Raw genomic sequence first — 24,335 nt, 5'->3', positions numbered from 1 at the left:
AAAGGGTCTGAAAGTTGCTAAATCTAGTGCTAAAGTCACGCTCGTGTGTGTGAGACGCGGGAGCTGATGGCAGGGGGCGGTGGATATTTGTGGTGGTCAATGTGGATATTGTGGATGAGTTCTTCTGTGTCATCACGTTCTATTAGTTCTACAGCTTCAGTTTCGGAACTTTCACGCTTAGTAACACATACAGCTGTTCCCTCACCACAGTGCAACAGTGAAAAGGGACTTCTTTCAAACAGTGTCTCGTTCCTAACGTTGTTTAAGCGACATAAACCGGTATTGCGGCATTTTAAAAATTCATATCATAACAAAAATAAACACCGGTATTCGGTATGAACCGGTATACCGCCCAGCACTAATATTTTCTGATAAGCTCACACTTGGAGAGAGTCCCAGCATCATTGTTTCCAGCTGATCTTTATTAACAGGCACTGTTATCTGCACACAGCTGCTGGTGTCCACACATCCTTTTTTCTTCTGTTTATGGAGACTGTTTATGGTCTGTTCAACTGAGTGCAGATCATTTGCTTCAAATTGAAAATTCATGTTTTCACTTTATTTTATCAGTGGAATTTCAGCAATGAAAATGCATTAAATAAAACAATATAATATAATATAATATAAAGCATAATATAATATAATAATCAGTATTTGTCCATCAAATTGCCAAAAATATGCCTGTACTGTAAAAATAGTGTGCATTATATAAACATTCAATTCTGCTTTTAAAGTGATTCTGGGGGAAAATGGGGATAAAATGTAAAAAAAAAAAAGTAATTTAAAATGTAAAATGTAGGGATAAAATGTAGACGATAAGAGAACTTCTCAGATTCTTCTCGCAAGAGAGAGAAAGAGAGAGAGAGAGAGAGAGAGAGAGAGAGAGAGAAAAAACAGTAATCTGACATTTCAGACAGTTTCAGGAGAGACCTCAAAATCTCATATGAACTGAAATGTTTTTCATCAAATTCCTTCAGAACCAAGTTATCTGAGCTATACTATGCATTCAAATTTTTAGCTGTATTATGTTCGAGCAGTAACATAGCCTGATCCATGGCAGAAAAAGAAACACTGTTTATTTGAGAGAAAGAACACTGCAGCCTTTGTTCTGCCATTCTGCAGTGCACTTTCATAGAGATGGCCCAGAGGTTATGACCAACCATAACACATTGACAAAACATCACAAAGGCACTTGTAAAATGATGAAAAAATGTCATTAAGAGCTGGCTGACCCGAAGAAAAAATCTATTCTTTCCCACAGGAAAATAAATGCTGGGAAAAGTAAGGTCAAACATCCAGCCTTAGAGAAGAAAGAGGTAATCATTTCCAACATGAAAATGTCTGTGAAAGCAGTTTAACTCAAACAACACTGGGAGGAGACAACCTCCCAGATTCACATGATTCTCATCATCCTACAACTGATAAAGCCACGCCCAGTGTTGTCCAATGTAGCAATGTTTATATTAACCCCTTAGCATTCCTGTAAAATTTGCCTAGAACGCCTACAAAAGGCATACCCAAAGTAAATTGCATGCTGTTCTTGAACCATTTGGAGTACAGTATATGCATGGTTTTGGTCTCTTTTGAAAGGCGACACTCTGAGGTTTGTTCTGTTTAGGATTGTCACTGTAAGTCTTACTGATATTGCGTAATAGAACTTTGAACACACTGAAAAAGGAAAAAAATTCCGCCTACATTTTTTTTTTTTTGTAAACAGATGCCTGCACTGCAGATGACAATAGCTGGGAGCTATTAGCTGGAAAACACAATGGGATCACAGCATGAAGCCTTGTTGGCAAAGACACTGATTATACCTGCTCTGTTGATTGTATCTTAAAATGGAATCAGCTTTCCAAAGATATGTTTAGCTTCTTTTTTTTTTTTTTCTCGAGTTGTATGCCACGAAGTTACAGAGGAACACTAACAGGTTAAAGACAATGAAAACAAATATAGTGAAAGTAACCATGCTATGGGCTATTATGTGCAAAAAGGGGCTAAAATCACATTACATCGTAACATTACAATCTAAAAACAAAATCAATGCTCTTTAAATCAGAAGTTAAATTCACTAAACTAAAAATTAAAAGAAATAAAAACAAAAGAACAGATTAATTGCACTATATTTTGATTACCCCTTTACAATAGTCACTTTACAGTTACTGCTATCATAAAATACACTTACCTGTAGGTTTACAATTCTACACATGGCACATTTATTGTCCAACTACAAATATTTTAGCAAAATGTATATTTTAGTCAGAATCATTGCGCTCCTTTATGGCGCATGTTCCCTGAAGTCTGTGAAGTTTAGCAGAAAATCGCATGCAGAAGGCTCATGCGCTCCTGACAGCAAAATGGAAATATTTCTATGACTTTTTAACACATAAAGATGGAGAATATATGTGTGAAATGTAAGTCTCAAACACATTAAACGTCACAAGTTGCTTCTCTGTAAGCAGCACGTATCTGTCAGAGCATCTGATGGGGTAAACCGCTTTAAACTATACGTGCTAACTATATCCTACCAGTTATTTTAAAGCCCTTTATATAAGTATATCTCATGTTTAGGACAAATTGGATTATGCACTTTCCCCGCAGCAGCTCACTCTGTGTCCTCTGCTATTTTTCAGATGCGCTTGTATCAGACTACTGTATATCGATATACTGTAGGTGGTATTGCCTCATATCATATATATATATTGATATATATTGATATATCATACAAACTCAATATACTGCCCAGCCCTAAATGCCAATATCATACAAACACACAACACAACATTGAATATCAAAAATCACTGATATAAGTAGAACATACAAAATAATAAAAACAGACTTACATTATACCAGCTTTGACTTTTCTGTGAGTTTGAAGAATCCGAATTTGATGGTGGAAGAAACAACAGAAGAGCAGAGGAACATTAGAGTGAATTTTTAAGGGAGTCATTCAAATACATACAAACACTTATATTAGACTATACACATATTATACACACATCAACAGGGTTTAATTCAAAATCTGCAGGTATACCTGTGTGTTGTCCACAGATTCCTATCTATCTATCTATCTATCTATCTATCTATCAAAAATGTTTGATCAACACAGGTATAAAGTGCACTTCATTTGAGTATATCATAAAACAAAGGATTATGGGAAAGCTCTGTTTGTGTATGGGATTTCATCGGTGCTTGTATCATTACACATTCCTCATACACAAAGCTGTGAATGACCACCACAAGGGGGCAGTATTTACACTAAATGAAACTTTTTCTTTAAAATGTTGCTAAACGTTTTGTACATTTTATAAAGAACTGATCTACAACATCACAACTACCTCAAAACAATCTTAGCAGTGATTATAATACAGTTTTATGGTACATACACACAAATAAAAGACCTAAAAGCAATCTTTGCAAAACTCTCTTTCTCTAACTCCAAACATCAGCAGAATGGAGACAGATGTGTAATGAGAGCATTGGACAGAGCATTGGGACTCTACAGTTCTCTACTGCAGACTCTTCTCACAGGACGGGTCAGGACTCAAGGGCACAAATACTGATTTCTTACTTTAATCAGGTTTAGTCTGTCATACTGGAAAGAAAGTTTATCATGAGTAAGAGGTCAGGTGTGAGATGTTTTACTAATATATATATGTTTTTCTGCCTCTGCGACACAAGTAATTTGTCTCTACTGTGGCATCGTTAACTGAAATCTGCTTTGGTGTGATGCTGCCTCGGTACAGTTTGTTGTCAATTACAAGTTAACAACTTTTTTCATAGTGTATCAGACACACTTCAAAACATTTTACTTGGCATTACTAGCTAGCTTCACACAGGGTTTGTTTAGTATCTACTAGGTTAGCACAGACAGGTGAAGCAGAGCATAATGGGATGGCTCACAGGCAAGGTGGAGGTACAGTAGAGCAGAAAAGAGTGATGCTTACTTTAGACAGTCTCTTTTGTGACTAGCATGCACGAGAGGAAGAACAGATATCAGAAAACAAACAAAAACAAAACTGTATGAATAAGTGCAGAGAAATGAAAAAAAAAAAAACTGTTGGGTGGTAAAGCTTCTCCACATAGCAGAAGAGATGTTCTGTGAATTACTCCTGTACATGAGGTGCTGATGGATATGAAATGATTATGCAACGATTACTGACTTCAAATCAGACCAGAATGTAATGTGCCTCACATTGTGACAGGCGTAAAGTAGTTCTCAAATGATTTCCTTTTGTAAAACATACTGTTTCATAAAATACATTGTTCTTCTTGAAGAGGAGAACTTAACCTTTTATCTTGCAAATGAAATCCTTCAACAGATGCAATGATATGAAAATGAAAGCAAGAGTTCAAAATCTACTGAGCTGCCTCACAGTCTACTGTACATCTTTAGAAGCAAAATATTTAAGTACAAATAAAAATATTAAATTAAAGATATTATAATAAAATACATATTCATATTAAATATATTACATATAAATGTGCATATATATATATATATATTTATTTATTTATTTTTATTTAGTCATTTATTAGACGCTTTTATCCAAAGCGTAACTAAAATTAAAATAAATAACAAATACAAATAATACAAATCAAATGACAGTAGTTTATCAGTAATCCTAAAAAATAACACTGCCAAACACACATGCTAAAAAACAACAACTTATTTACACATAGTAAGAAATGGTTATAAAAACTGAAACAGGAGCGAAACAAGTAATAGGAAAGATGAGAAATAAAAAGCGATACTTATATATATATATATATATCGACTCATCTGGGACTGCCACAATGAATATGCTGCTAACATAATATGATGTCTGAAAAAGTTTTTTAGGTAGGCAGCTCACTGGGTTTTGAAGTCAATTTACTGGAAAACTAAAACTGTAAACATTGTTATCATGTATGAACATGTGGACTATCATCTCTATGAGTATAAATCATCTGCAATTGTATAATGTGCCTCAGAATTTAGTTTAAAAACCTGCACTGATAAGAAATTTGATCCCATAGTAGCAATAAATGTGCAAGACATGCAGTATATGAAAACGGAGAGAGCAGAAGTACAGTAAGTACAGTCACACGTGTTTACCTTGGAGTTCTTCCCTGCGGGGCGGGTGGTGTGAAGTGACTGGCTGTAGGTGCGCTGGATGGCCTGTTCCGGGGTGGAGGGGGATTTATCGGAGGAATGATCGGAGCTCTTTTCCACCATGTTCTCTCCCTCTGGACTCTGGGGCGTTGGGGAGCGTGAGCGTTTACGCAGGACAGGTGAGCAGGCCGGCGAGCTGCGGTTCGAGTTACTGGCAGTGCTACAGAAACAAGACAAATATCCAGTAAAAAACAGATTCTACACTTCAAAAGGAATACAAATGTTTGTTGGACGATGGCCGGACAGTTAGCACACGACTTCCAGACACACTGATCCGTGGTGCTCATGTGGGAGATGGTTCAAGTTTTCTTTAAACCAGCAAAAGGCTTAATAAACATACTAATAATAAGCCATGAACTCATTTTAAAAACAACAGAAGTCAACCACCAAACACACATTTTCCCTGCAGGCCACTCATTGGCCTTTCACCTCTGCCCTGTCAGCTTCTAGGAATGTATTCAGACAGACATCTCACAGCTCTGACCAAAAACACAGCAGTGGGGGTCACATCAAAAGCCGCTGCAGTTCTGCTGGGAATTTCCACATCACTGACATCATCATATTATATTTAGAAGAAATTATGAATGTAAATTCAAAAGGTGTTTTTAGATCAGAGAAACAAGATTGGTCAAAACACAGGAACTAAACATCTGATGATCTTTCTAAAGCACAAAACTGAGAATGTAAAAAAAGGAAGGAAGAAAGAAAAAATGAAATTAAACAGAGAGCAATAAGAGACCTTTCCTTTTGTCACGGAGTGACTGAGACGTGAGACGTGCAGATCCAAGTGCGAAGCTTTATTAACCGACATGGTCAGAAACAGGCAAGGGTCAGACAATGGCAACAGGTATATAGAGGGCAAGACACAAGAATATTCCTAGGGCTAGCGTGGGTCTACGATCGGCGAACAGAATCAACAGGGCGAGACTAGAGGGATAAATCCAGGTACAAGGCAAAGGTCCAGGCAGGGGCAAACAGTATCCGAATAGGGCAAGACGAGAGGGGGAATCCGAGATACACAGGCAAAGATCAGAACACGAGAAAACAGACAAGGAAAGACTAAGATAAGGTTATGAAAAACTAGACAGGATCCATAGAGCAGCTATCACTATGAGAGTGATAAACGCTATACAATACTCGGCAGTTTGAAAAGGATCAGAGTGAGTGTTGTATAGTGAATGTGTGATTGGTTACAGCTGTGTGCAATCAGTGCCGTGTGCAATCAGTGCAATGGATGATGGGATATGTAGTCCGGGATGACATGCAAAAGTTTGTGTAGTGCGAGAGTCAATGTAATGGAAGGGTGACCTCTGGTGGTGAGTGAATTGAAGTTCATAGACCGGATTCGTGACACCTTTAGTCTCCTCTTTCTCATATTTTTCTCCTGAGACAAATATAATATCCAACAAGTTCTCAATGTAGGCTTAGATTTTTCAATCAATTCAATCTGCAATCAAAAATCTCAATATGAACTCAAATATATCTCTCTAAATTTTCCAGTACCAAATGAACTGAGTTATACTTTTGTATTGCCTCATTTTATTTCTCCAAAGAGCTTTCAGGAGAAACATCTCAGGCAAAGTTGATACTTAAAATAAAGCATAACTGAGAACTCCATTAATTCTTCTAGGCTAATGAAGAGTAACCTCTAGACATTAAAGTCGTCTTCTGGGAAGAACCACCAGAATGACACTCACTGGCTGACCTCAAACTCACAGAATCTCTCAATCAGACTATTTGCTTACAAAGGTCAAGATCATGTTAGTAATACAGAAAATGAAAAGCTTTTTTTTCAATCAGAAGGGGAAGCACTTCATCTATCTCTGTCTCAATCTCTCTATGCAGCAATCCTCCATCTTTCTGCTGTCAGCCTTTCATCTGTCCCTCAGAAAGGGCACCAATCTTAATTATTAATGTTCGGTACCTGAGCTAAGAGCTGCCCGTCTGGAAAAACAAACACAGTGTGACAAAAGAGAGATAAAGGGAGAGAGAGAAAGAGAGAAAATACAGCAACTCATAAAACACCTCACAATCTCTCTGGGTTCATATCAACCTAATGCACTTGTGCACTCGGGCAGCCGTTCCCTCCCAGAACACACATCCACGTGTTGTACAAGGTTCTGACGGCGAATAAATCATTGCAGATGAAATCACTTCACAGAAACAGTGGCATCAAATTACCGGTGCATAGATATATTTCATATACAAAGTGAGGATGGGAAGCACAGTTCTGTTAAATTAACTGCTAAGCTGATTTTAAATTCTGTAATATTTTGTCTAAATAAGTATTCTAAATAGTAAAATAAATCATTTTAAATGCCATTAGTGAATTTAGGTATCACAACTTTTATAATGTACAGTATGAAAACTGATCTAAAATGTAAAAACATAAAAACAACCATGCAGAATTAAATATTCAATACTGACTGATAAATCACTGATATATTTAAAAAAAAAAATAATAATAATATTTGTGCACCCCTACATACTGCCATGTTACTCACCAGGATTATTATAGTTAACTAAAAATAAAACCATAAAAAAACATTTTCATTACCTGAAATAAAATAAATGTTAATTAAAACACATATTTTAGCTAGTTGGCAAGGCGATATTTCTCATTTTCCTTCAGTTTAACTAAACTAAAATAATGTTATAGACATTTAAATAATTATATAGACATTAACAATTTTTTAAATGACAAAAACACCACACAATTGCTAAAATTGTACTAAAATTAAAATGAAAATCTTCATCCCAATTACAGTGCATTACAAGGAATATCATCATTTTATAATTCTCTGGACATTGAATATTCTTTTGTACTCTTCTTCATCTTTTCTTTTTTTATTTTATTATTATGTATTAAGTATTCCTCTTACAAATCTGAGCTATGCGTGTACCCTTTTTTTGATGGTTCCTTGTTATATTTGTGCTATAATCACAATTCAATAAACATAATTATAAAAAAATACAAATATGTAAATAAAAACTAAAATTCAAAATATTAACAAAAAACTATAATAGTGTCTCAATGACACTAAAATAAAACTGCTACCCACTAGTTGTGCACTACATAGTACATATATTGTGCAAAGTGTGTGAATTATTAAAAAAAAAATGTCTACAGTACATACCGCACAGATTCCAATAAGCAGTTAGCTCGTAATCCATTCAAAACATGTCTTCTATAAAAGCTTTGTCCATCATGTCCTGCACCTGATGCTAGTGATAAAAGGTCTTTATCAAACATCCAATAGAAAAAAGCAGTTTTTGTGGGTGGCCGTATGGTTCTCCTCACCTCTCACCTGTCATAGCGGCGCTCATAAGGGACCTAATGACAGGCCACAGAGGTGTATTCACATGTGTATGTGTGAATGCAGTTTTCACATTTGTGCTTAAATGTTGAGACCAAAAAACCACCACGCATGGTCTAAGACATTTTCTCAAACCACCAGTCGGAGGATACAGCTCTCTCACGCTAGCCTACATCACAGAGAGCAAAAAGCAGTGATAAACATCTTTCTCACACTCGTTGAAGTGGGGAAAACACTCCTATGCGATGCAAAAAAAAAAAAAAATGCTTGCAACATGCAGAAAATGTGATGCATTGCTCTGATCAAATGACGCATATCAGATACTCTTCTAAAAACATCCAATTCATCCAATTCCAAGAAGAACTGCTTAGATGGGTTTAAAGATGCTGGTAACATCAAAGAAATTACTCGATTAAATATTGCAAGGTGGCAAAAGCATCTGTGATAACTAAAATACTGGAATACTGTGACAAATACTGTCCCTAATGGACATGTCAAGTGCGACTGCCCATCATACAAATGCAAAAACAATGACTTCCCTTCATGATTTTCATGCAAAAATCACACACAGACAAACCTGGTGGCCATGAGGGGCTACATGAAAGCGTTGGGCTCTGCTTCATTCATTCAGTGCGGCTGCAGTGTGGGGATGGAGTGATGTGACGAGAGAGGAGGAAAAGAGGAGGCGGAGCATATCATCTCTGAGTCCAGCATCCCTGTTTTTTCAAGCAAGCTTTCTCATTTTCTCGCTTTTCCGCATGGCCGTTTCCTCTGCTGTCCTGTTAGTCGCTCGCTATCGTTCTGTCAGGGTCAGCGGGGGCAGGAGGACGGTGAGCTGGCGTGAAAAACGGCTCCTGTGCGGCGCAGTGTGGCAGCTGGGGTTGATTTAATATTCATGGCTTTCTTGAATGAAGCCACTCACGTCAGCAGCCTGAACAACAAGCCAGTCTCTGGCTCTCTACCCCTCCCCCTGTCCAATCACACCACTCCCCTCTCTCACTTTTACTCGCTCGCTGACTCTGTCCACTCCTGTGATGCATATGCCAGCAAATCCTGCACGCATACATTTTGGACTGTATAACTTGTATTGTAACCAATATTACTATTGCATATTGCATATGTGTGAATGATGCCTCAAATCTTCAGTGTTGTTGAAGAGCAATGTGCTATTATTTTTCTTAACAATGAGACTTACAATTTTTTGGTGGATGATAAAAGAGGCAAAAATATGAATTCCTGTGATAACAAAGCTGAATTATCAGCATCATTACTCCAGTCTTCATTGTCACATGATCCTTCAGAAATAATTTTAATATGCTGATTTGGTGTTCAGTTATTAGGGGCCAAGAACCGAAGGTGCGATGGCAACTATTGTATCCGTTGGTGTTCTTCTTCTTCTTCTTCTCTGGGAGTCTATGGCAGCCCATTGAACCACTTGTGGGAAAGTTATGAAATTTGGCACGCAAATAGAGGACAGTCTAAACATTAACCATAGCAAGTTTGGAGTCTTGAACTCAAAACCTCTAGCACCACTAACTAGTTCAAATTTGCATATATGTTTATGCTAATAACTTTTGAACTGTAGAGTTTAGAAGCAAAATTAGTTTTTCCTCAGATTTCTTGGCTCATGCAAAGTTGAATGCACACCAAAATGTAAAATTCTACAGGTCAAGATTTTTCGCAATTTTTAATAGTTTAAAAAACCTACTTTTTCAAACTCGTCCTAGACGGTTTGTCTGATTTTCACCAAAATTGGCTCAGATCTTCTTCAGACCACGCTGGCTAGAAGCTATGGAATTCAAGTAGATTAGTCAAACCGTTCTTGAATAATGTGCGAACAAATTTGATGAAGAGTATGCCAAAATGGACATGAGGCTTTATCTGCACAGCACTTTAGCGTATTGAGACCAAACTTGGTGTGTGTTATAAGAACCATGACCTGAGGCTACCCGGACAGTTTGGAGGAGATATGAAAAATGGCTATTTTTGCTTATAACTTCTGAATGGTTTGGAAAAAAAATGGTTTCTTAAGATTCAGTGCAGCATGCTGAGTTCAACCATACCCAACAATTTCCCATGTCAGTCATTTTGGGCATTGCCCATTTTTTATTTTGTCATAAAATACTATATTTTATAAATGCATTGGCATATCATTACAAAACTCAATATGTGTCTTTGGCACCATGCCCTGGCTGATGGTACTCCAAAGGTTTTGGGGCAGCACCACCTTGTGGTTATAATGAAGTTATAATGAAATTTAAAAAAATGCTAATAACTTTTGAGTATATTAGCCTGTAATGAAACTGGTCTCAATATATTCCTTGGGTCATACCGAGAACATAGATACCAATTTTGCCATAGTCGGCCGAACCTACTTTAAAGACTACTTTTTTGAACTCCTCCTAGACCGTTTGTCTGATTTTCACCAAATTCGAGTCAGATCATCTTCAGACTGCTGACAAAAAGTTATGGATTTCATGTCCATAGACAAAACTGTTTCTGTATAGTGCTGCAACAAATTTAAGGCATGATGCCAAAATGACTCTAAATGGCTAAATGGCTGTATCTCTGCAAAGCTTTGACATATTGACACCAAACTGGCCCTTGTCCCAAATGGAACACTTCATGTGCACTTGCGGTCTTACGGACTTACAATGGCTGCCGTGTGCGCATCTCCGTTATGTCCACGAGACCGTAGGGTGTCCTATTTGTCATTTTAATGTTCAGAAGGGTGCTCGTGAGCGCCCACTTTGCGGCCGTTATGCGCCCTCAATCCGCACTTCTGCCGAGCCCGCAATGGGGCGAGCTCCGCAGCAGACTTCTACCCGACAGTCAAAGCGGTATTACGTCACGAAAGTGCAGACTCAGAGGAAGACCGCGAGGGTTTAGGGTGTCATTTGGGACAGGGCCACTGTGTGTGCCATTGTCAACTCACACTGACCATGCCACATCAATTTAATAACGGTGCCACCTATTGGTAAAAAGTGATAAACCAGTATTACTAGTGATTATATATATGATTTTTCAGCCATTTTGATTAAATCATCCTCAAATGGCTTTAATTACTCATTGTTGCAGTTGTTCTGATTCTCCATGCCATGATTAGCTCCTCATTTTGCTTCTGTTGTGCTTGACCCCTTAATTGCTGATTGCAGCTGTATTTTTCAATTATAACTGGTGCTCAATTATTAATAATGGTTCAGACTGTTATAAATGCTGAAAACTGTTTTTTTTCTATTATTATTTTTGTTGTTTTGTGGAAACCATGATACATTTTTTCAGGATTCTTTGAGAGATATAAACTTGAAAACAGCATTAATTTGAAATAAAAATCTTTTGCAAAATTTTAAGCAGCACAAACGGTTTTCAACATTGATAATAATAAATGTTTCTTTAGCAAAAATTATTCGTGTTTTCGGGTAGGATTTCTGTAGGATCATGTGACACTAAAGACTGGAGTAATGATGCTGAAAATTCAGCTTTGCACCACAGGAATAAATTACATTTCAAAATACAGTAGGGCCTATATTAAAATAGAAAGCAGTTCTTTTAAATTGCAATAATATTTCACAATATTACTATTGATTTTTTACTGTATTTTTGTTCAAATAAATGCAGCCTTGGTGAGACTTATGAACATTAAAAAAATCTTAATTATTCTAACAAATGTGATTGGAAGTATACGTATATTAGACCAGAGTCAGATCAAAATCAGAACAGATTAGGTATGATTAAAGGAGAGTCTAATAAGATCAAAAAGGTCAGTTTAAACTGTTATCTGTTCAGTTTAGGGTCTAAAAAAATTGCATCAAATCACGATTCAGTTATATTACTCAAATCAGCTCAATGTCAGATGAGATCAAAATTAAATCAGATCAGAATCAGATCAGTTGTATACAACTATAGTACATTAAATTAGGGTCTTATCACAGAGATCAAATATGGGTCACATCAGATTGTAATCATAATTCAAGAATAATCAGATGATTCACTATCACAACATCACAGAAACATAGAGACAGGAATAAGACAATAAAAATAACAAAAGATCAAATCAAACCATGAATGTGTGAATCAAATCAAAATAGTCTGATCTACACTGAATCAGAGAGAGAGAGAGAGAGAGAAAGAGAGAGAGACAGCGCATTTCTGCTTAAAATAGGCCTGTAATCTGCTCAATGCTTTTTAACTGCAGCACTGAGTCTGTGCTACTACAACAAATCACCCCATAGAATTAAACACAAACATAACTGGAACAAACAGCCCATCTTTACTATAATAAAAGCTTTAGAACAAACAGTAGACTATGTATACTGTGAAAAAAGCATGCAAAATTTTGTATTCATAGAATACCCAGCTCACCTACGACTGTACAATTGCCAACATGTACAGTATACATCAGAGCACACTGCTTGGAATGGCGTATCCCACAATGCAATGCACTTGACCTCTATTTTCCATGAGACAACTGAACCATAAGGAATCAATCATAATAAAAATATCTTTCTTGTCTTATTATTTAATCCAACTGCAAAAAGACATCTTTTAAGATGCTGTATGTAATTTTTTGACTGTACTAAAGCATAAAAATACCTTAACGTGTTTGCAGATATTTAGAAAACATGCCAAGTTCACATATTCGCTTTTCCGAAAAACAACACTACAGACAGTTATTCTACTTTGAAATGTGCAATCCATGTCAGAATGTATGTTTTTGTGATTCCGCCCACTGCCAGTTTACCCAATTGGGTTCTGACATCCCCGGTTGCCAATTGGTGGAAAACACAGCGTATTTCAGCCATGGAAGCTTTCAAACGAACTGGGTCAGAGATCACAGATTCTACCCGACCTAAAAAGCCTCAGGAACCGTTTAAAAAGTAATTACATTACATTGTAAAGCTCGTCACCTTCCATTGTCAATTGTGCTCGTTCCTGTTGTGTGTACTCAATCTGGCAACCCACATGAACCTCGAGTCTGAGGAAGAGGGGGCGGGGATGAGAGAAACAACTATCTCCAATATTTTGAATTTGGACTGCAGTACCCTTTTTAACCACTAGCTGTCAATATTACATAATGCACTTTTAACTATTGGACACCATACAGTCAGATCATCTGTCAAGTAATGTAGCCACCATCAGAAATGTTTATCATTCCATACTACATACACACACAGTAATTTTTTAACAGTATGCAGTCTATACTGTGCAGTATAACTGAAACACTCAAACACACTAGCATTCTTCGACTGTGACAGACTGCACCAACAGGGAGCTGGTCATGTGACCACATCTGCCTTAGGAAGTACATCCTCTTTATACTTTATTCTACAAACAGACACTATAAATCTGGATTATCAAACAGGATTATTATTATTATTTTTTAAATCATATAAAAGTAAACAAAATGGCAAGAAAGAAGTAAATCTGCGATGTGTTTTCATGAGGGACTCATAATTGTATATCAACATGCCTCTTGGATTTCACTGCAGTAAACACACACAGATGGACAAAGTGAGAGACCCGATCCAAGGACACACTCTGCAGTGCTCATTTAACAGCGCTGGTAGCAAGAGTCCCACCGGAGGACACAGCAGCACACAGATGCTGAGACTGTCCACACTGTTACCGCAGAGCGGCTAATGAGCAGAAATCTGTACAGATACGCCAATGAAGGGAAAAACTTACAAAAAATACCAAGGTATTCCATGTTTTTGTAACATGTATTATTGTAATATATTGTCTCTTTTGACATGTACTATTGTAATTCCATGAAATACACTGCAATACAATGAAAATACCATTGTATCTGCTGATTTTTAACGTAAGCGCAGGTGTAGCTATTTGCAACTGGCTTCCGGTGTCATCTGCTACCATTTATTTTAGCTGTACAAGACATCTCGTTTTACTGCTCGATATTGCAATCTGGTATTTCTTATCATATTGTTTTAATGTATTGTCATTATCATAAACACATTGGTTTGCAGCACAAATAGTTTAACTGCTTACTGCACTCGTTATTCTTTTAGTTATTACTTACGGCGGCTAATGAATCAGAAGTCTTGCACATTCACAGAAAATACTTCCGCATTGCAAAATAAGATGGACAGAATATAATTCAGTACCATAGTGTATATTAGAAAACCATGGTATTATTGGTCTAATTTCCATCCACAACTAATGATGTGAGTTTGGGATGGGAATGTTTCTTTGTTTGACCAATGGCAGACAGGGGGAGTTTCTGGGAAACCTCAGACTAGAACTAGACGCCTTGAGGCCAAGATGCAGACCAACAGCTTTCCAAGACCAGGCTATTCATTTTGAACTAAATAATGAAAATGCTTTTTACTATGTTACACTCTCTCTCTCTCTCTCTCTCTATATATATATATATACACACACATACATATACAATAAAATATTATTATTAATTTTATTATTATTCATCAAGTTTAGCATGTTTATCAGGTTTGAAACACACAGCACTGCATTACAAATGACAAAAAAGTGTCCAAGACACAGTTCAATGTTAAAAAAAATTAAAACTCTTTAATCAAGCAACTGCTTCATAATATAAACATAACATAAACTGGCAAATTTTTAACCATTTTCCTCATTTTAAAAATTTCATCCCACCAGCAAGCACCTACATCACAAATTGCGCACTACGACATTTTGTTTTGTTCACATGTAGCAGTGCATATATGAAACGAGAAAAAGGAAAAACTGAATTTAGTATCAATACAGAACACTCCATAAGAATATGAAGGTATTATCACATGAAAACTGCACTGTCACTGTCACTTCAAAGATTAATCTGTCCTGAACTCAGAACCCCTAAATAAGCTTCCACTATCCAACACTATCTAAGAGGGCACTGTTACATAACCAATAAAAGTTTAACATTAAAGTCAACCATCTCGGCCTCAGCTGTGTGACTGCCAATTGCTTGGAGCTATGGAGAATGAATTCAGTCATCAGACCAAGTCGACACTGTACTTGGTTGATGTAAACAAGTGGACATTAATACGTCATTGCAGATCTCTGACAGCGACAGATTCAGAGCTCATACAGCACAATGCAGGTGTTTAGGATGAGCATGGCAAGTCAAAATCTCTTTCCTGCGACACTAAAATAAGAGGTACACAGAAACGAGCACTGCACAGAGAGGAGAGGCAGACCATGACAGACCGGTGGAATCTGTCCTTCTATCTTACCAGGCGAGCTTGAAGCCTTTCATTAGTGCAGTACAGGCTGTCCTGATCCCACAGTGTCATCTTCCCATTTCACAGGCCGCCTTTCCCAAGGCATCCCGAGCTGGATGTTAATCCGGGTCGGTTCGGGTGATCCCAAGCACAGGTGATCAGCCCGACTCAGAATGCCTCATTCTGCATGAAAGTGCCGGGCCAGCCATACTTCCACATCCTGTGTGTGAAGCGCTCATGTGCACCTCTCTGAAATGCAGCAGCCTCTCTCTCTCTTCCTGCAGATGAGGGCATGAGCGGCTCTCACTGAGCATGCTCAGATCCTTCAGGCCACTCCCCCCTGCTTCCTTCCAGACTCAAAGAGATTCCTGTCTGGTCTCACTGCTGCTGCTGTGTGTGAGGGACTATGAGGCAGTCGACAGCTGGTCCATTAATCCCTTAATACAGATGGATGGTAAACACTTCGAACAGAGTGTGTGTGTGTGTGTGAGGATGAGAGAAATGTATTGTTTGGTGTTTTGTTCTATTCCAGTTTGAGCTGCTATATGCCACACACACACACACTGCTGATATTATGGTAAATATCTAGTCACGTGTACAGGCTAGCAGCGTTTCTCTGATCCCATTGACCCACAGGTCACAGAAACATCCACAAGCTGTCTGAACACATAAACATCTGTTATATTTTGATATGTGTTCGGAAAAAGGGCTGAATTTGTCAGTAAAGAGCAACAGAAGTGTTCGGTGCAGACTCATATTTTGAGGGATGTGACGTTCAGATTTGACTGAGTATAAAAGACAAGACTCTGCTGAGTCAGTCTCCAGACACTCTTAAATACAGTGACCATGATTTTGCAAAGTAAGAGATGTTCCTGAATTAGCATCCTTATTGGTCCCAGAACAACATTTATATCAACCAATAACATTTTAGGTTTAGAGTTGGGTTTTTGGGCATGAATAGTATTCTAACTTATCATTTCCCTCTTATTTTTGAGGTTAGAAAATTTGTTTCTGTACCAACAAAATGTGTTGTTTCAGGAACAAGTCCTACTTGGCACAATCACAGTCACATATGAACAAAAATACACAAGGAGTACTTAAACTGACAGCGATTTGCAGCATCAATGTGACCAGAAGTAAATTTCAATGAGAGTTAGTGATTTGAGGTAACATGAGGGATAGCAATTGTTGGCAATGTAACAAAATCTATGCAAATACACAGTTATTCACTGCAGAAACTACCACTGGAAGTGCAGACAGTAAAGCGTGTGATTGTCACCCAGTAACAAAAAACAGGACACAGACTTTCACTGATTTAATCACTGTCAGTGTGAACACACCTACACAGAAAAAACAAGGTGTAGAAACAATTTTCATTCAGAAATTACTAGTAAATTTCACAAATTGCAAAGTTCACTGAATTGAAAGATAAATAAAGAGACACGTTTTGGGGGTTTTGAAGAGACTAGAATGAGGACACTTCTGAAAGTTTGACTACTATTTCCGACTTTGATACTTCTTAAATGACCAGCACGCATGCACATTTACAAAGATTCCAAACACATCCATTAAACCTCAAAAATGGCCATATAATTCTCATTTTCCAATCCTGCAGAGGATTCTGATTGGTAGAGGATTGGACAATCAGAATGAGTCCCTGTAAAAGCATTAGCCAATCAGAGTGAGTGCATGTCATTGTGGTGCTGAATGGACAGCTCCATCACAGGCTCTGAATGTGAACCCAACACACTGCATGCCGTCTAAAACAATTTTATCTGGAAATAAAATGTTTGAGTATAGTTTTGTGAAGACAAAATTTGACAAAATTAAAAATGGACAATGTTCACTCCACTTTGGGATTAAATTATATAATGTGGCACAAACTATATCCTTTGATCTGATAAGTGATATTACTTGTCCCAAAGGCGGTTGATGTCCAAATAAGGAATATGTTAAAATATGGAAAAATCATTGTAAATTATATTGTTTCATCAGCAGTGCTTCTAGAATTTCCCAGCACCCAGTGGAGGTCAGCGCTGATGTGAAATATCAGCATTGTACATGTAATCGGTTGCGTCATCGGTTGCACATGTTCCTTTGCCCTTGCTGGGTCTCTGGGGGTCTGAGTGGGGAAGCGCAGACGAGGATCTCTGGCTCCTGACGAACCAGGCCATTGGAGGCTGGAGTTTATTTCTGTGGGTCCAGTCCTGCTATGTTTACCCTCGCGGCCCAATAGCCTCCGACAGCTGCCACATAGCCCCGCCCCCTCGGCATCACTGATCTCACTGCCACATGGAGGCTGACAGGAGCCAGCCAATGAGAAGTGAGCATGAGGAGTCAGGTGATGAGGTGACTGTCAGGTTCGGTTAGTGAGGGTACTGGAGAAGTGAAGTGAAGCAGCTAATCCCTGCGTGCACACACACACACACACACAGAAACAAACCCAAGCACTGCACACAACCCTGACTAGCAAAAACAACACAGATTATTATGCCACTGAAAAGAGCACAGAGGGTTAGAAGATATTATTTTTATTTATTTTTTAACAGAGATGCAATTCCTGATATAATGCCAATATGAGAGCAAAATTATTCAAATGTGTGTGTGTGTGTGTAAGTCATCAAGTCACCTTTATTTATATAGCACTTTTAACAAACCAGATTGTGTCAAAGCAACTTTACAGTATTAAATAGGAAAATAGTGTGTCAATAATGCAAAAGGACAATAGTAAACACTCAATGTTCAGTTAAAGGCAGTTCATCATTGAATTTATTGATGTCATCATCCAGCTCAGTTCAGTTTAAATAGTATCTGTGCAATCAAGTCGATGATATCGCTGGATATTAAGTGTGTGTGTGCAGAAAGCTCCACAGATGTGTACAGATTTACAGATATGTAGAACTTTAGTAATGAATTGTGCTCAAAATCCATGGAATCTGTGGAATTCAGTGCAGATTCCATGCAGATACTCATACCTCACAGATTACTGAAAAGATGACTTATGATGCAAAGACTAAGGTCTCTGGTGTTTTACTGAGATTTATACAGCAGCACTGGTGAATCCCACACAAGAAAGAGAACTCAATCAGTCGCTCATGACCTACTTTCACTGGCTCCATACGGCCCACTCTTCCTGACAAAGAACCCAAAGGACTCTGAGAGTTAGTTTAATCGGCAAGTAAAATGACTCCGTGCCCACAGACAGATGTCCAGAGAGGACTCAGTTTATGTATGGCTGAGGAAAGAGTCCGTTTAACAGTAAGTCAGAAGTGCACATGAGCTTACTATGAGAGACAGGACTCTGTTCACAGCTCCGTGGAAAAGAAAGAGCAACAGAGAGAGAGAGAGAGAGCAGTATCTGATTGGGGTGTTAGATAACATCAGTCTACAGTTATCTGATGAATCATCAGCTCTGGTAACAGGACACTGCTGCTGCAGGTTTCTGTCTAATCTCAGATGAAAGATGGCCTGCACATCTTTCACAGGGATCTGGCCAATTAAATAAGAACACAAGAACAAATGAGGCAACCAGGGCACATTGAGCAGCTTGAAAAATGATCACAGGAACAATGTCCAGCAATAATGTGCTTCCACATCCTACAACTATTTTGATGGCCACTATCTTGATGGATAGGAAGATCAATCTCAAACTCAATACTGAACAAATCTAAACTTCTTAAACTACTGTAAGTGTTCATATACAGAATGTACAGTGGCACCTTCAAATATTTGATGCAAATGATGCAAACTGCTGGGTCGCAAGACTGTTCTGAGTGGGTTGCGGAGTGTACAGTCAAAGAAACAACATCAACAACAAAAAACGTCATTCTAAATGTTTTTCTTATGCAAGACTTTTATTTTGAAAGACAAGCTGTTGACCAGTGTTGCCAGATTGGGTGGGTTATAAAACTTATAAAGGAAAGGCTGCACTAAATGCAACCTCAGTTCTTTACATTTTTTTTAATTTAGGTTTTAATAAATGTGTATGCATAATAAATGTTCATTTAGTTTCACCTATCTTTGTCTCTCATTTAGTGTAACTACATGTATTATATCAGCCTCATAGCGGCCATTAAAAATCTCATATCGGTCGACCACTATTTAAAACCAAAGTTAACAGTCTGGTTTCTGCAACTTTCACTTAGGAGCACAAATCTGCCTTTAAAATTGAAAGAAATAAAATTTGAAATTTATCGTGATAATTATCAATATCAACTGATTTGAACAAATTTTATCGTGATTTGTATTTTTTTTTTGGCCATATCTCCTGCAAATGTGGCACAGAAGTGCTTCTGTAGTGACATTTAGGTTTCTTTACACAGACTGTTTAATGCTGCTTAGAGGTGGCATAAATGCATTTACAGTTAAAACTGTAGACTAGAGGGTCAGAACAGGCATCATTTAGACTGGCTTTAATGCAGTATTGCGTCTTCACACAAATTTTTTTTTTTTTTTTTTGAAAGCAGACACTGAGAAGCCTTAAGTGGGCTGTGTAAAGATGACTAATGACATTCAGACATTTTAAAAGTATGGCATCCATATACTTTTTATGGCCACGGTATCCGTAAACTACATGGAAATAGGAAATGTTAAATATAGCAAGAAGTTTTTTTAAGGGGGAGAAAGCAGTGAATAATGTATGCTTCCTGTTATAGGCTCGCTGCACTTTTCTTTTGCAGCATAAGCATCTCCTAATAAACAATAGCAAAAAGGGCAACTCAGAATGTTGCTGATCATGTCAAAACAAAAACCCTGTCCAATGTACAAGGTCTGATCTCACCTTAAATACACAGAGGAATAGAGAGTGAGGCAGGCAGAGTGATTTCCTTGTTAATAAGTCTGCCTTAAACTACTGCTAATTAAAGAACAGGAACACTAGTGCACGCACACATATGCACACACACGCATCTGTGTTCAAAGCTTTGTGCCTGAAGAGAAACAGATCTAGTTAGTCTAGTTACTGTGACAGGGACACAGTGACCCTGAGCTCATGTTGACCAGAAAACCATGACATGACTCTGTCACTCTCTCATCCTCTCACTCAATTGTGTGTGTGTGTGACATTCATTCTGTATAGCATGTTAAATGGATAGTTCACCCATTAAAATGAACATTCCGTCTTCATTGTATCAATCTCATGTCATTCCAAACATGTATGGCTTTCTTTCTTCTGTAGAACACAAAAACAGAATTTCTGAAGAATATCCTTGCTGCTCTTTTCCATATAATGAAAATGAAGAGGACAGGGGCTGTTAAACTCCAAAATGCCAAAAAAGCACCATAAAACAACTTAAAAGCAGTCCATATGAATTGTGCATTATATCCCAAGTTGAATTCTCTGAAAAGTTCACATATGCTTTCCATGAAATAAGAATTTATGAGATAATAAAACGGTTCTTCTGTACAGTAACTGTACACTGTAACTGCATGGAAGAAGGCGTTCAGTACATTATGCTACATTTCTCTTTTTGTGTTGCTCAGAAGACAAAAAGTCATAAAGGTTTGGAATGACAATAGTGAGAAAACAATGAAAGATATTCATTTTGGGGTGAACTACTGAAACCTCATATGATACTGAAACCTTTTAAATTGTCTAAACTACACACACAGTAAGTCACACAGTAAAGCACAGTGACAGCAACACTGAAGTCATAAGTTCAATATCTTATAATGCACATTGTTATGCATTATATTTTTCCATAAGTCTAACTACACCTTTAATCTGTTAACTAAACACATTTGATCACATGATTGCAATGCATACATTTAAAAGGCATAACCGAGAATCAGTATGTATTACAATTATTTGTAATAATGCAAAACAGTGTGTATTAAAAGGCATTATAGATGCAAATAATGCACAAATATGTGACTTTCGGTTCAAAACTGCTGAAGAACAAATTATTATTACACAAACATGGCTCATATGTATCAATACATTGATTAATCAGGAGTTTTATTCAACTTTCAATCCTTTTGAAGTCTCTACTGTGAAAGATTGAAGCGTAATTCAATAGATCACAGGAAACTGTATCTGCTACAGTAATTCAGGCTGGATCAACTGACCATGAATTTCTGCCTGCCAATTACAGTCTGTACACAACACAATTCAAGAGCCATTTTAGAGGCAAAAACACAAAAAGTACTCACGGATCCCGGCGAAAATGCAGTCTTTTCCTGAGTGTGGACACCCGTGGGTGACAGCCCATTTTGACGGGTGAGGTGCATGATAAAATCCTGCTCTGAACCATGATGCTCTAAACTTATGTGGACCTGCACACGGTTCACACACTAGCGGGATGAGGACTCCTCTTTACTAAACTCACTTCACCCCCTCCTCTCCTCTCTCTCGTTCCCTCTCTCTCTCTTTTTCTCTGTGCGGGCCGTGTCTTGTCCTGCGGTGACCTAGATCCTGCGTTTTCTCAGTTTGTGTGCTGTGGATCAGTACAGCTTGTTTCCTCACCTGAGGAGTGGTAGCAGTCAGACCACCAGCAGAGACACTAATATGACCATCAGAGTCTCAGAGACACGCGAGAGATTGCACACTACTGGCCAAAATGCAAAACCAGAGAGAGACAGATGTGATAAGGCGAGTATGTTTTGGTTGTTGATTCGGCTGAACCTGAATCAAATTGGCAAGTAGGATGCCAATATAAATTTCACCAAGAGCTTGTAACACTCCAAAGAGAAAGGAAAAATTGAAATCGCATCATATGACCCCTTTAAGGATGTAGACATTCAAGCAGTCGTGTAATTTTCATAATCATAATAATCAAGGTTTCCCAAGCAATAATAAAAAAAATAAAACCATCTCGAGATTAAAGTCATTATAATATGATATGTATTATGTGATGAAAAAAGGAAGAAGAGCGAGTTCGCCAAAAGGCAGATTCAAACTCTGGTCGATCACATATGCTACATCCACGAGCATTACTCTACGACCTACTCCACTGCAGACACTGACTAACACTGTCCAACGAGATAAAATGAACATGACACGAGTGTGTTTATTCTCAGCATTTTATTTAGACTTTTTTCTCGTAATTTAATGAGTTTGTTCTCAACATTTTATTTCAAATTTATTTCTCAAAATTTTACGAGCTTTTTTCTCGAAACACAATGACTTTATTCTCGAAATTTAATTATATAATTCTCAACATTTTATTTCGACATTTTTCTTGAAATTTAACGAGTTTAATCTCGTATTATAATGACTTTAATCTCTAGATGGTTTTAGAATTATTTTTTTTTTATTATAGCTTGGCCCTAATCCTCTTCCGTAGTTTCCATACCTTTTGACTAATGAATTTCTTTTGCAATTTTTTACTTTTTTTTTTTCTCTTCTTCTTTTCTGATTACTGGGGAAAAAAACATATTGTATACAGATTGCACATAAAAACTTCAAGGTGATGAAAAATTAGACTAATAAACTAGCAAAAAAAACCAAAAAAAAACTTTTTTGCGCAAAGAAAACAAAAATAACGACTTTATTCCACATTTTCATCTCTACTGCGTCACTTTGGACGTGCGCTCACGACAGTATCCTGACGCGAGCGTGTGGCGGCACCGGCGCTGACCCAGATCCGGCGTGATTACGTCATTACGCTCGATCTGGGTCAGTGCCGCCACACACTCGCGTACTGGCGACATGGTACTGTCGTGAACACGCGTCCAAAGTGATGCAGTAGAGATGAAAATGTGGAATAAAGTCGTTATTTTTGTTTTCTTTGCACAAAAAAGTATTCTCGTAGCTTCATAACTTTACAGTTGAACCACTGATGTCACACGGACTACTTTGCTGATCATCTTGGTACTTTTCTGGACCTTGAACGTGGTAGTGACCTTGCTGTCTATGGGAGGGTCAGAGAGCCCTCAGATTTCATCAAAAATATCTTAAATTGTGTTCCGAAGATGAACGAAGGTCTTACGGGTTTGGAACAACACAAGGGTGAGTAATTAATGACAGAATTTTCATTTTTGGGGGAACTAACCCTTTAAGAACTGTTTTTCATGGCCAGGTCTGGAAATCACAAATTCCCTATTTCTGGAATTCAGATATTTCTGATACACATACTGGGGCATTTCCAGAAACATTTGATGAAATTACTGTAAATAATTAACATCTTAAATGTATTATCTATGGAAATGTGTGTTTAATTCACATATATTTTATTACATTAATTATTATTAATTTATAAATTATATTAAAATATTACATTTTTTTACTAAATTAATTGTATTACATTAATTATATTAACACAATAATTTAAAACATATTTTCAACATTTATTTTTTTATTGGTAGGCCTACTGAAAACCATGTGATCAACTGAAATTCAGGTAATCTTAAATTTTGTATTTATTGATGTTAAAGGGATAGTTCACCCAAAAATGAACCACTGGTTTTGGTTACCACTGACTTCCACTGTGTGAACAAAAAATACTAAGACATTTCTCAAATGATCTTATTTCATGTTCTTATTTCATCTTATTTCATGATCTTATTTAAAAAAAAAAATAATAATAAAGTCATACAGGTTTGAATAGACATTAGGGTGAGTAAACATAATTTTAATTTTTTGGTAAACTGTCCCTTTAATTGTTTTAACAGCACTGACAGTTTTATAGTTCAGTTCCGAAATAATGTATATTCCATGAAAAAACA

At 37.3% G+C, this 24,335-nt stretch overlaps 1 protein-coding gene across 7 annotated transcripts in view; it reads right to left on the bottom strand.

Annotated features, from left to right (window-relative positions):
• The window catches only part of gramd1ba (GRAM domain containing 1Ba), a 58,165-nt gene that overhangs the window by 14,762 nt on the left and 19,068 nt on the right, over positions 1-24,335 (bottom strand). For 2 of the 7 annotated variants that reach the window (XM_016475085.1, XM_016475086.1), the window contains exons 4-7: positions 5,096-5,312; positions 3,945-3,965; positions 3,569-3,592; positions 2,841-2,861 (exon numbers count right to left, since the gene is read on the bottom strand). In XM_016475085.1, the coding sequence (XP_016330571.1) occupies positions 2,841-2,861; positions 3,569-3,592; positions 3,945-3,965; positions 5,096-5,312 (283 nt within the window). Of the gene's footprint in view, positions 1-2,840; positions 2,862-3,568; positions 3,593-3,944; positions 3,966-5,095; positions 5,313-9,046; positions 9,626-15,683; positions 16,021-21,821; positions 21,965-24,335 lie in introns of those variants that run through there. The other 5 variants (XM_016475087.1, XM_016475092.1, XM_016475088.1 and 2 more) reach the window with 4 other exon arrangements.

This window comes from Sinocyclocheilus anshuiensis, unplaced genomic scaffold (assembly GCF_001515605.1).
Source record: "Sinocyclocheilus anshuiensis isolate Anshui unplaced genomic scaffold, SAMN03320099.WGS_v1.1 scaffold2218, whole genome shotgun sequence".
Taxonomy (NCBI): domain Eukaryota; kingdom Metazoa; phylum Chordata; class Actinopteri; order Cypriniformes; family Cyprinidae; genus Sinocyclocheilus; species Sinocyclocheilus anshuiensis.
Note: the sequence above shows the minus strand (reverse complement) of the source record. Positions and strands in the feature narration are given on the sequence as shown.